Consider the following 13899-nt stretch of genomic DNA (forward strand, 5'->3'; position numbering starts at 1 on the left):
CTCTCATTTTTGGACCATTGCTTAGGAAGGCCTCCAAACCGTCAGTCCACCCTGCTCATCAATTAGCAAGCACATAATGGGTGCCTGATGTGTTCAAGATATCATTCTGTCTGTTGTGGAAGACACAGACAGGGGTGTGTTCTGGAGTCCGTGCACAGGCTCATAAGACCTGCTTGGGGGGGCACCTGGGTGGCTCAGATGGTTAAGCGTCTGCCTTTGGCTCGGGTCATGATCCCAGGGTCCTGGGATCGAGCCCCACATCGGGCTCCCTGCTCAGCGGGGAGCCTGCTTCTCCCTCTCCCTCTACTGTTCCCCCTGCTTGTGCTCTCTCACTCTGTCAAATAAACAAATAAAATCTTTAAAAAAAAAAAAAAAGACCTGCTTGGGTATGTCTTTTCCCAGCTCTATATTCAGTGATGTCACGTTGTTAGCAGGAACTCAACAATGGTGGGAGTATTTACAACATGGGAATCATCAGATACTGGGAATCAAGGCTTACTCCCTGCCCACCCCCACCAGAACCAACTGTCAAACATTTACCAGTACACCATTAGAGAGATGACTAAGACCCCTCCCTCCTTCAAGGAGCTCACAATCTAGTTGGGGTGACTGGTGCACAGACAACTAGTTATACACTATTAAGCTCAGTGAAAGCTGGGCACCAGGAGAGGCATACTCAAAATGTAATAGAGTAGGAGGGGTGCCAGGGAAGGCTTCATGGTCAGCCTGGGATGTCAGGGAGGATCCTGGCAAACAAAAATGGTGGAGGGGGGAGAATGAGCAGCAGGCTGAAGAAACAGAATAAGCATGGTTTGGAGGGGAGCAAGGCTTGCTGTAGAATGTAGTCCTGGGTGCACATGCATGGGGTTCAGGACCCAGATAAAGGTCCAGTGTGGCTGGTTAGGGAGCGGTGGGCAATGGGGTTGGGTAGGGAGACTGTGGAAGGTGTAGGCTCTCGGGGCAATGAGGTGCCACTCAAGATTTGGGGTGAGGGGCATGCTTTGAGGTTCACCTGGGCGGCTTCTCTATAGCACCACCAGCAATGCTAATGTGCTAACAACTCAAGATAGTCCTCACACTGTTTGGTGACCACTTGCTTTGGGACGTACCACTACACCAGGGTTAAGTCATGAAGTTCTCACAATCTAACTGTAAAGGAACCCAGCACCACAAAGAAGACATGAATAGAAAGGGAAACCCTTTGTCTTAAGATCATAAAGCTCCAAAATGATAAGGCAGTCAGTTTTTACATTGATAAACATTTTTATTCTAATATTATAGTAATAATTCAAGTGCAATTTTCTTTGAAAAGTCAACTCTGTTAAAACAAAACTTGTTAAATATCTTTCATCAAACAGAAGCGTATTCTTTTCAATCCCCACAGCAGTCAGAGCTCTGTAGCAGAGATGAGGTTTCTTTTTTTAAAGCCTACATTTTGTTATTGCTAAAAAATCTGAATTATTTGTCACTATCTCAGAAGCAGTGATTAATTAACTTTTGAAAGCTCTACCAGATACTCTGACATAAAATCATGAATCCAGATATCTGTGTCTGGCAACGACGTGTCCACTAAATAGACCACTACTTTCCGGTCCCAAGGGTTAGCATTTTCTATAACCGTCTGCACCAATGCCACCAGAGGTTTCTTCTCCACATGATTTCGAAATACCATCGAAGCCTCCTCAGACCACTGGTTGCACTTCACCCCTAGGAGCAAGACAGGGAGTAAAAGGGTCAGTGAGGGGTCGGGTGAGCCTTTCTTCGATCCATAATAATGGAAAACTATTCAGTCAATTCCAAAGTAGCTGAAACACACCAGGTTAGACTTTCTAATTAAAGAAAAACCAACAACAAAAGAGCTGCTCAACAATCTTAAAACAGTCCAGCTTATAATAGTTTCCGTATTCTGAATGGGGTTACTTCTGTAAACCTTTACCTACAGACAGAAGTTTCACTGAGATTTATTGCTGTGTTATAAAATGAAGTTATAATAACTACTGCCCATTTCCCTATATAAAGTATATGCAGATTTAAACTGATAATGGGGATAACCAAGGGGAATAAAATATCAATAATATCTGTAACATTGTGTGTCAACTATACTCAACTAAAATAAAATATCAGTGATCTCAATGGCATGTCTCTTATTTATAGACTTTTTTCCTGATGAACCAGATATAAGAAGGAGGAGAAAGAGAAGTCATATACTTAGAGCATACTACTTTTTCAAAATTATATACAATATCATGGCAAAAGCACTGGATTGAAAGTCTGGAGACCCAGTTACCATTCTCAGCTCTTCTATCATGTGGTATGATCTTGGGCAAATCAACTGGCTTCTCAGGCCTCAGTTTATTTATCATAAAATAAACCGGCTGGACCAGATTAATTGTAAACCCCATGTATTTCTAAATCCTTATGACTTTTAAGCTTGAGGACTCACGTTAGAGAATTCTAAGTTAGAATTCTAAATTAGGTTTTAAAACAAAATCCAGGTAAGAATATGTGCTTTTCAAAAAATATTAGTAAACGAACATGAATTAAGTCCACATATACTAGATTGCAGAAACTATAAATGACGTCCCATGGTGAGGAAGGCCTGGGAGTTTCACACATAATTTAACAGACCTGCTATCCATGTAGTGAGTGGTCTACGTTCTTTGAGAACAGAAGAAGCCTAGAGCAGCCTCTAAGCTGTTGTTTCCTGACCCGGGTAATAGCGATAAGAACAGTAGGTAACCCTCCTCGTGTGGGGGAGAAGTCAGTGAAACGGAGCGGCTGGTAGAGGCCTGGTGCACACAGTAAGTCCTGGTGACTGTTAGCCATGGTGCTGGCGATGGGGATGATGGTGCCCTGCACTTGTTCCTCACAGAGATGCCCTCTCTGGACAGTTGACTATCATGCTTAACAACACGTGTTGTTAGCAAAACCTAACATTCAAAACTCAAAATAAAAAAATGTGATCATTAAATCTGGAGAAACCCTTTAGAGGCCTGAATTCAAAGCAGGTCAGTGGTAGCCATGCTCATCTGCAAGATGCCACTTTTCGTTCATATCTAACTACCATGGGCATTTCCTCTGAAATCTAGCAGGAAGGACACACAAAGAAACTGAAAAATACTTCAGAATAACACTATATATAGCTATCGATATCTCCAATAAAAGCTGGCCAAAAATTAAAAAGAAAAAATCTATATACGTAATTTCTTTCATTTCCGAGATCAAATCACTTCTGCTACTGTGCTAAATGTGTGGGATGAGCCAGGGTAAGGAATCAGGGTGGCACCATGTGGTCACAACCCACCATTTCCCAGCACAACAGGACACAGAGAGCCCCAGATGGCTGGAGGTCTGCATCCCTCAGCCCTTCGGCTCCACACTCTATGCTAACATCGATGGACTTCTGGGTGAAACTTCACCGAACTGTGCATGCCCCCCACCGGTGGAATGCACACAGACCGGCCACCAGCATTTGTACTGCTGTCACAAAAAACTAACTGGACAATTTAATTTAATTTAATTTTTTTTAAAGATTTTATTTATTTGACAGCGAGAGACACTGAGAGAGGAAACACAAGCAGGGGCAGTGGGAGAGGGAGAAGCAGGCTTCCCGTGGAGCAGGGAGCCCGATGCGGGGCTCAATCCCAGGACCCTCGGATCATGACCTGAGCTGAAGGCAGACGCTTAACAACTGAGTCACCCAGGCGCCCCACGGACAATATTTTAAATAAGTACCCCTGTACACCTACTAACTTACATCCTCAGATTTTTTATTTTTTAAAGATTTATTTATTTGAGAGAGACAGGGCGTGCAAGCACAAGTGAGGGAGGGGCAGAAGGAGAGAATCTCAAGCAGACTCTCCGCTGAGTACGGAGCCCGAGTCAGGGCTTGATCTCACAACCCATGACCTGAGTCGAAATCACCAGTTGGACGCTCAACTGACTGAGCCACTCATGTGCCCCAACACCCTCAGATTTTAATAATAATAGTCAATACGCCATATGAATGTGGTGAAATTACATACTTGCATGCTGTTAATGGCAATGCAACTGGAGACTCACTTGGCCATAAAGATGGTCATATTCTGGGCGCCTGGGTGGCTCAGTTGGTTAAGCAACTGCCTTCGGCTCAGGTCATGATCCTGGAGTCCCTGGATTGAGTCCCGCATCAGGCTCCCTGCTCAGCAGGGAGTCTGCTTCTCCCTCTGACCCTCCCCCCTCTCATGTGCTCTAATTCTGTCTCAAATAAATAAATAAAATCTTTTAAAAAAAAAGATGGCCATATTCTATGACCTAGGAATCTTTTCTAATTGTGGAAGCCTATTATGTATTTGTATTATAATTTATAAAACGTTATCACCTATGAAGTGAGCACTGTGCTCCTCTATTGGTTATTGAGGTTGTTTCGTTGTTTCTGTATTTGTTTTGGTTAGTATACTCAGGTGCAGGTGTTTTCATAATATTACAGTAAGAGTATAATGACCTAAAGGCTTAACAAAAGGGAAATACTGATTAGACAGAATCTTTTGCAGCTATTAAAAATCATTATCCAAACATAACAATAAAAAAATAAATAAAAATACTTCATGAAAAAAATCATTATCAAGACCATCAAACACACACTCAAAAAGTAGTTAGGACAAAAAAAAATGCTAAAAAAGAAGAAAGCAGCATGCAAGATCGTCCCTGTGCTAAGATGACAGCTTTACGAACACACCCTTATGTGAGACCACGGACAGAAAGGAATACGGAAGAACAGCAGATACGGTAGGAGGGTGTGACGGTGAGATGATTAAAAATTATTTCCAGTAGGGCCAGGAAGTTGTTTGCCAAAGGGAAAAAAAAGAAAAAGGAAAAGTTACGTCAATAGGGCCAGTAACTGTGTGCTCCCTGAGGGCCCAGGACGAAATGACACTATACGCCGTGTGGAGGCACAAGTTCGAATCCTGCAGAAATTACCTGCAAGTTGAGCTGTGACGGCTTGAAAAGGCAGCTTCCGGAACACGTCCACCAGGGGCTGCACCTTCCTTATGTTGACGAGTTCATGCTTGCCATAGTCCAGCTCATACACGGACACCAGCCCGTTGGTCAGGATTCCTTTTAAAAGCACCCGGTGCCACCTAGAGGTACATTGGATTAAAAAGGATGAAAAAATACACAAAGTCAACATCAGCTTTATGGGTAACAATGTATGATAAAAAGAAAAATTAATGTAAATGACGTTTATCGAACTATGGAACTGTACTGTCATCGAGGTTTTAAAAGAAATTGTTTCTTCTTACCCCAAAGGTTACTATTCTCTGCTTTGCCACTGGCTCATTTGATGGAGTCTGTTCACTCAACCCCTGTTTATAGGCATCGTGGAACTAGTGCAGGAGACCAAACACAGAAATCAGCAACCACCACTAAACAGACTCTAAACAGATGGAGGCTGATCGGGACAAGGCAGGGAGATCCCTCCTCTCTGACAGGGGGACAGAGATGGCCACAGGTCTGAGACAAGGGATGGACGTGTGTGGAAGACGGGCAGAGGGAGGTAAGCAGAACTGGCCAGGCTGAAGACACACATGAGAAGAAAAAGCACAGAAGATGCTACAGGGCATGGCAACTGGGAGTGGAGCAAATACCCCCGGAGAGCAAGGAGGAGGAACGTGCGAAGGAAGAGGAAATCAGAGCGTGTGGGAAGAGATTACAAAACATTCCGAATGTGAAGATGACAATTTTAGTCATGCCAAGTGAGGACACTGGAAAACAAAATAAAACAAAACACAAAGTCCAACCCACTGCCCAGAATAAAGAACCTGGACAGGATAGGGGAGTATGGGGGAAGAAGAACATGGTTTCAGATCTGCAGTTCGAGGCACCGGAAAGAAATTCACATGAACGTATTTTTCTCCTCTGGGCCTACATTCATCGTCATTACAATTAGAAAAGCTTAGACTTCAAAGTTAAAATATGAAGGGCCATCTTAAAGTCCTGTAGTCTTGAGTACATGATTGAAGAGTATTACTAAACTAAGGGAAGGAAGATTGTAACATCTAAAAGGTAAGCGTCTATGGAGGCAGCCTCCACTCCTGCATGGTGTGAGTTGGGCTCCGCCTTGGATGGCAGACCCAGCCACCCTCTGAAACAGGTTCATTAGTCATAAGCCCCAAGCCCAGGGCAACAGCAGGCCCTTCCCTGCAACACACTGTTGGGCTGGGGCTGGGGCTGGCCAGACTGGACTGATTCTCCAGCACCCTGGTGGAGAATGGGTCCAGGAAACCCCCAGAGCCGCTATAGGGTGAACTCTAGTAAGAAAACTACAAAGAGGCCAGTTTTGGACACTAGTGATTGGGGGCTTTGGGAGGAAACTCCAGAAACCTTCAGATAAGCCCACAGTGCAGCAAGCAATAATCCATGAGTCATAGAAAGTTGTCATAATAAGTATATGAACTTTGGGGGCCAACAGACTTGGGCTGGAGTCCCCCCGGGACCATGTTCCAACTGTGTCATCTTAGGCTCCTATTTAACCTTTCTGAGCCTCAGTTATCTCATGTGCAATATTTAATTTTAAGTCACTTGCAGAAGCCATATATATCAAGTGCCTAGCACATGACTAGGCACATCACCGGGGCTTGGCAAATGGTCGCCATCATCATCGTTATTATAATTATTACTAAAATGAAGATAAGCTGTGTAAATATAAGTACGTCAGACTGTGTAAGTGCAAAAGGAGAAAAAAATATTTGGTTTCTACCTCTAGCATCGTCTTTAAATTGTACAAGGCAACAGCTGGTGGTCTGTACTTTTAGTGTGTAAATAAGAGGGACAGAGCAGCAAGGGGAGAGTGAGCGGAGGACTTATGTGTCGTGCTTCTCTGTAGCTTTTAATTTTCAACACTAATAGCTTAACTAAAGGCTTCTGTTTGCACTAGATTACTAATTTCAGTACAAGGCCCCTTGTGAATCATCTGAAGAGTTTGTGAAAAACACTGATTCTGGGGTTCCACCCCCCAGAGATTCTGATTTAGGATGTCTGGGGTGAGGAAGGAGAATTCTGGCTCTTCTTAGCCAAGGTGGATTTGGAAACCACTGCAATCAACAGTGTATCTGAAATTCCTAAGCCTTAATTTACCACAGTTGGGAACAGGGCTTAGTAAATAGTCCTGGGGTATAGGCAAGATAGAAACTCTTTATACTTTACACTGATGCAGTTCATGAAGTTTAAGAAAATATCGGATAATCTGTTCTCATATATGATATCCTTGATGATCTAGATACAGATTAGCTGGTTAAAGTCCCAGAGCCTTGGAACAGGACTGTTGGACCCCTGTGGGAGGGGGTCGAGTCTGAAGCACTGCACTACGGGTCTCTGGTTTAGGGGTTCTCCTGCCCCACACGACCCTTGCCCCCAAGTAGGACCTCCCCACTGCTAATCACCATTAATCTGCCCCTCAGATAACAGTTAACATTAGTTTCGTTTTAACTGTGGTTAAATTATTCTGTGAGGAGTTCTGATGTAGGCAAATTGACACAAATGATGTTCCCGGGGGGGGCGGATTAAACCCATGCACACTTAGAGTTGTAAATAACATGACATCGTAAAAATGTTTTTTTTGAAGATGAAAAGCTTGTGACATAGAAGCTGAATGTTTTTAAAATGAGAGCTATGATACTTTTCACTCTTAAGAGTTAAAAATTGTTCTTTTTTTCCTCTCATGAAAATAACAAAACTTTTACAAATGCCTATGCTTGATGTCTTAGGAATGAACAAAAGCATTCTATAAAAAAAATAAAATAAAAGCAGTTTGAACTTCTAAACTGAGTTCTGGGGTGTGTGTGTGTGTGTGTGTGTGTGTGAACAGTTCTTTGTGTGTGGCATCATCAAATAAGCTCTGTCAGTTCTCCTGAGAAAGTGGCAAAGGAGACAGGACATGGGTAGGTTGTTCCTTTGGCCAGGGCTTTTGTGACCTTGTAGTGCAGAGAGTGTAGCACTTGGGCTTCCCTGGGTTGGAACCCACACTTACTGGAGGGCTTCAGGAAAGGAGGATGTGGATCCGAATGTGAATTGTGAGAAAATGGACTATAGTGCTCTACAAATGAGGAACTGTGGTTCTCACTGTCCGAAGGCTGGAGCAGTGAACTACGCACTGTTGCACCTTATAAAAGGTGGTAAGCTCTCTAGGAGCAATGGACAACATTTATCAAGAATCATGTAATCTTTAAACAAGTGATTTCTCTTCTAGGAATCTACCCCAGAAATAAATAATCTGAGATGTGAACAAAGATTTATGTTCATTGTTATTTATAATAGTGAAACACCTGGGAGAAAAAAAGAACCTACATAAGAGAACGGTAAGTAAATTATGATTTCTCTAGACGACGGACTATTAAACATGTTTATGGAGAAATTTTATCGCATGGAAAAATGTTCCCAGGATTATGTGAAGTGAAAAAAGTAGGTGTGGAATTATATATAATATTACTTTGCCAATTGTATGAATATGTATAGAAAAGAACTAGAAGAAATAAATAAGTAGTTTAAAAAAGGTTATTATGTGTGGCTGATTTTCTTATACTTTTTTGTATTTTCTAAATTTTCTACAATAAGCATTTAGTTTTTAAAATGTAAAAGTCATTCTATTAAAAAAGTTATTTTCTGAATAAACAATATTTTGTCTAATAGAAAAGTAGAAAAAACATTTAAACCTTCATTTTAGATATAATTAGGTTTTAACAGGAATTTCATACATGGTCACTAGATTTTTAGATAAATGACATCATTTCAAATATTAAAAAAGGGCATAATTCATTAGTCTCATTTCACATTCAAAATTTCCATTTGTGCAGTTCAAAGTCCCTGTGCAGGGATTAAGGACTCTTAGTATCGCTCTACACATTTTTCTTAGAATAAAATGCTTTGTCCAGGGACCTACTTATTTTCCACTTTTGCAGCATACACTTGGTCTTTTTCCACAGCTACGTGGCGCTCCTCGGACATACTGTAGTACAGAATCATCTCCTCCATCAGAACTTCCAGCTTGTGTATCTCCTGCCAGGGCTGGATGACAAAGTAGCCTGGGTGACAGGCCACTGGCACGTACACATCCATGTGCTCCCCTGGCTTCGACAGGTGGACAGGAGGTGGCAGTTCCACTGTGGAGAAGGAGCTGCTGTGGTCCACCACGGACTTCTTGATGGCATCTGTGAGGCTCTTTCTGAAATTCTCTCCAGTGTTGCCCGGAACGGGGGTGCCACCACTTTTGCTGTTGGGAGAGCTAGCTCCACTGGATACAGCACTCAAAAACACATCCTTCTGATGCTTCCACAAGTCTGCATTCGTAATCTGCCGATTGATACTGCGGTGAGGATCGGGGAAGTTCTTGGGGGTAAATAAATAAACATGTGCAATGCCTCTGGTTTCGTCCACTTTTGTAACCTATGGAAAACACACAAGACATTTCTACAAGTCCAAGTTCACACTAAATTCCAAGAGGCAGTTATAATATTAACATTAAATATAAAACAGAGTATTTTGCACAAAACCCCAACTTGCTAAAATTAATTTTATTTAAGGTAAGATAAATTATCTATCACGGCTGTAGTAGTAAATAGGCTCATAAGTCCAAACAGTCTAGATGCCAGCAGCTGGCTTATGGAAATGAAAACCTCATTAACCTCTAAAAACTGAGGATCCCTTGTAAACCCACTAGAGGTCATTATCACTGAGATGGAGTCTACATATCATGATTAAAAGCTTTTTTTATTAATGACATTTAAAAACACTCACAGTAAAAAAAACAGTATGATGAACCCTCATGTGCTCATCTCCCAGCTTCAACAATAAAAACTAATCACAAGAATGGCAAGATGTTCCATGTGCTTTCCGCCTAGGCTGGCGCACCCTCAGACTGAGGAGCAAGGGATAAAGCTTTGACATTCACTATACCCTTGGGGACCTCTGGTCCAAATGCCTTGTTTGGTCTTAATATCTGCCCTCACCCTTTCTTTGCCCCCTTTCCCAGTAACATGGAGGGAGGGAACCTTTCATGGGAGGGAGAAAAAGAGGGAAAAAGCTACACTGAATAGGTCAAAATTACAGCTTTGCCCCCTTTGCCCAGGAGACCTTTGTCTACCCGGCTACTTCTTTCTGCCAGAGGGGTGAGTGTTGTACAGGAATCCTATAGACTGACAACTGGGATTGTACAGCTGTGTGTCCCAAAGGGCTGGGTGCCTGGTAATTTTTACCAGCTCCTCTGGCTTACCCTGGGAATGACAAAAATAAGATGCTTCCAGCCACATCGATCTCGTACCAAATAGGGCTGGGATTGAAAGGCAGGAACAGAGGTCTGAGACAGGGAGACAAAGCAAGCCATCTATAGTAATTTACTTAAAAATATTTCTCCTAGCAAGATGAATCTATTTAAATTAATTAGCACTTCAAGGTGGTATGAATGAATGACTGCTAATTTATTTTGACATTTATGATAGAGAAGTACCATTTCAAAAATCAATCATTAAAAAACATTTTTATTGAGTACCAAATACTCTGGCTTTAAGATCTTAAACCATAGGTGAGAAAACAATATTCCTTATCATGTGGCAATTGAAGAATATAAAATGGTAATTAAGTGTATAATTGCATAAACATAAGAAAATCCATGTGAGCTAGAAGAATTTAGAGATTTTCATGAAGATATTCCTCAAAGATATTTCATTGTTAAATGCTTATATAAAATAACATTGTTTTCATTAGTTAAAACAGAGAAATATCTTACATTTCTATTCTTGGAAATAAGAGCAATGTTTTTGATACAAAAGTGCAAAAGTACAGAAAAAGAAATAAGGGCTTTTAAATAAAACAGTTTAAACTTTTAAAGGCAGAAAACAGGATTATAAGCAAATGATTTGCTTATAAGCCATTCTACTTTAGAAAAAAAAAGAAATAGAAGACGATTTAAATGATCTTTAGAAACATTTATCAAGAGATAGATGGTCCCTCTGTTGGGAACTTAATTCTTTATCATGGAGCAAAATAGGAGCAGAGAACTATCTCTGATACCTTATTAATAGTGGAAAAATTATATAAAGGGTTTAAAAATAATATTGGAGATACAGGATAAATTCTTAAATAAAAATCAAACCATGAAATATCTTAGCACGCATGTAACCAATCTCTTAACTATGAAAATGTGTCAGATCTGAAAGCATCAGTTTATGGTAAGATAAAATTCTTTCACAGAGAAACAAATAAGCCCTTCTGGCTGACAGCTCTCTTTCCAAATGTTATCAAGAGAACTAACCTTAATGCTACAGTCGGAGCAATTCAAAACAGAATCTCTCAGCCAAAGCACAGCATCTGGTGTCCACATGCCAATAGACTGTGGAAGATCTGCTAAACAGCACTTGATAGCCTGGAAAGAAAGCATGATGGAAAAGCAAACACACCATCTTAAAATAGGTACCGATAAGAAACGTCAATGTTATTTTCCTATAAGTCAGATGTTGCTAAGATAGAAAGCAAGCACCAGCGATAGCTACTAATGATGATTGAACTCTTGGGCTGGACTGTCTGCTATGTTCCTGGCTCTGCTTATTTTTCCACTGCTGTCTTTACTCCTGTTGCTAGCCAGAGCTCACACCAGGCACTTCGCAGACTTATCCTACGATACTTCTGCATGATGGGTCAATGTTGTGACCCCACTTTACAGATGGTGAAATGGAATCAGAGAGTAACTTGCATCGGATCACAAAGTTGTGAAGACAGGTTTGGGACTTATATTTAGGTCTTCCCTCTAAGGACAACTGAAAAAATGAAGTGTCATTTGAATGAAATGACTCTGGTTGCAAAAATCTTTTCAGAGGCTGACATGCTTCGTTCAGCAGTTCCTGAGTACCTGTGGATGCCAGACATTTGTGGTCATGTTTGGAAGGAGGTTGTAATGAGAGTTAAGGAGGGTAAGAAAAACTGAAATTCATAGATACCTAGATGCCTCATTTTCCTCAATGCCTTTTACCTCCCACCACCACTGCACAAACTTCTGTAGAATGACTACAGCAGGGAGTAAAAGGTGACCTTAGGGACTCCCTTCTGTCTCATGGAAGCCTTGAATTGTTTGAGGCAATTTTGTGAAGGGAAGAAACCTACTTCCAGGATTCCTGGATTCCTTATTTCCTCTCTGAGTCCCATTCTTCTTCGGGGGCTCCAGGTCTCTTACTGTATCCCCTGGATGAGGGATGTTTCTTGGTGGGGAGGAGGTCACTTAGAGCAGAGAGAGCACTCTCTTCATGCCTGCAGGGGCCAGGGGGCAAGATGGGCCAGATGGAACCAGCACACTGGAGAGCAGGGGCCGTGCAAAGCAGAATGCCACTTCCTAAGCTCCCACAGAGCACTGTCCCATTAAGGACAGTGTTCAATATAGCCGGATTTTCTAGTTTGTCAGGAGAAGCTGGAAGTCAGGATTTTTGTGTGAAATTTTCTAAGTTTTAAATCTTGGTAACCAATTCACAGTTTAAAACCCTATAACAGGGGCGCCTGGGTGGCTCAGTGGTTAAGCGTCTGCCTTTGGCTCAGGTCATGATCCCAGGGTCCTGGGATCGAGGCCTGGATCGGGCTCCCTGCTCAGCGGGAGGCCCGCTTCTCCCTCTCCCTCTCCCCCTGCTTGTGTTCCCTCTCTCGCTGTGTTCTCTGTCAAATAAATAAATGAAATCTTTAAAAAAATTAAAAAAAAATAAAACTCTATAACAGCCAAGAGCCCAAACCCAATATTTATAGGTCAGCCTGGGCCAACAGGCCATCAGTTTGCTGTTCTGACTTAGACCTCCTGGGGAGATGCTGTCAGCCAGAGGCTTGGCCCCACGGGCTCTTAAGGTTCCCCCAATTTCATATCTATGAAATAACAAATCTAGGCAGGATTAATAGAAAAAATTTGGAGTGGCTTTTAACACTCTCGACAGTCGGAGGCAGAGGGACGGATGCCCTTTCCTCTCCAGCCGGGGAGACTTTTCCAGGTAAGGCTGGCCCCAGGTGGATGTTCCAACAAGGGGAACAGAGGCCAAAGCTGTTACCAAGTGAAAGTGGCATTTAACAAGTTTTAGTATTGTGGCTGAGCAGCAATAAAAGTGATTTTAAAAATTGGCTTCAACACAAGCTCAACAGCTTTTCTGTAAGAGTCATTTTAGAAAAGGCAGTGGTGACAGGAGAGAAGGTACAAAAGCCACGCTAATTATGGTCAAGCACTTTTTATCCACGGAATTTTCATGGTATAAGGTATCTTCTGGCAAATATAAGTCAAGCAGCCTTTTGAAATGATAGAATGTTGGATAACTTTGTTCAAAAAACTACTAATTTCTGTACAAAATCCTCTATTTCTCCTAAGGGTAGGAAATAGTTCTTAATTTTAATGCAAAATAATGCAAAATTCTTATTACCTGAATTTTTATTAATAGAGGAAGATTAGGCAGAAATTAATCTTTTTACTCAAATCTATGGGGGAAAGTCATATAAGAAAATGTTGAATATAGATTGCTTTTTTTTTTAAAGATTTTATTTATTTATTTGACAGAGAGAGACACACAGAGAGAGGGAACACAAGCAGGGGGAGTGGGAGAGGGAGAAACGGGCTTCCCGCGGAGCAGGGAGCCCGATGCGGGGCTTGATCCCAGCACCCTGGGATCATGACCTGAGCCGAAGGCTGACGCTTAACAACTGAGCCACCCAGGTGCCCCTGAATATAGATTTCTTAAGAGAATGGCCACTTAATTAAGCTAAGAACTCTGGAAGTAAGAATTTACTTATAAGATCTTTTTTTTTTTTTTTGAATGTGTACCAGTTTTTATTTATTTGTATCTGTAACATGTACCTGAGGAGTGTGTAGAGAGTCTCAGTGCCCGTGACATTTCCATATTTAAAGCTGAT

At 41.7% G+C, this 13899-nt stretch overlaps 1 protein-coding gene across 3 annotated transcripts in view; it reads right to left on the reverse strand.

Annotated features, from left to right (window-relative positions):
* Positions 1-1243: 1243 nt before the first annotated feature.
* TDRD7 (tudor domain containing 7) overlaps positions 1244-13899 on the reverse strand; it is a 77849-nt gene continuing 65193 nt past the window's right edge. For all 3 annotated transcript variants that reach the window (XM_027616331.1, XM_027616330.1, XM_027616332.2), the window contains 4 exons: positions 11285-11395; positions 8918-9420; positions 4960-5120; positions 1244-1707 (listed from right to left, as the gene is read on the reverse strand). In XM_027616331.1, coding sequence (XP_027472132.1) covers positions 1487-1707; positions 4960-5120; positions 8918-9420; positions 11285-11395 — 996 coding nt within the window. In that variant the 3' untranslated portion in view covers positions 1244-1486. The remainder of the gene's footprint in view (positions 1708-4959; positions 5121-8917; positions 9421-11284; positions 11396-13899) is intronic.

Source organism: Zalophus californianus, chromosome 13, assembly GCF_009762305.2.
Source record: "Zalophus californianus isolate mZalCal1 chromosome 13, mZalCal1.pri.v2, whole genome shotgun sequence".
NCBI lineage: Eukaryota > Metazoa > Chordata > Mammalia > Carnivora > Otariidae > Zalophus > Zalophus californianus.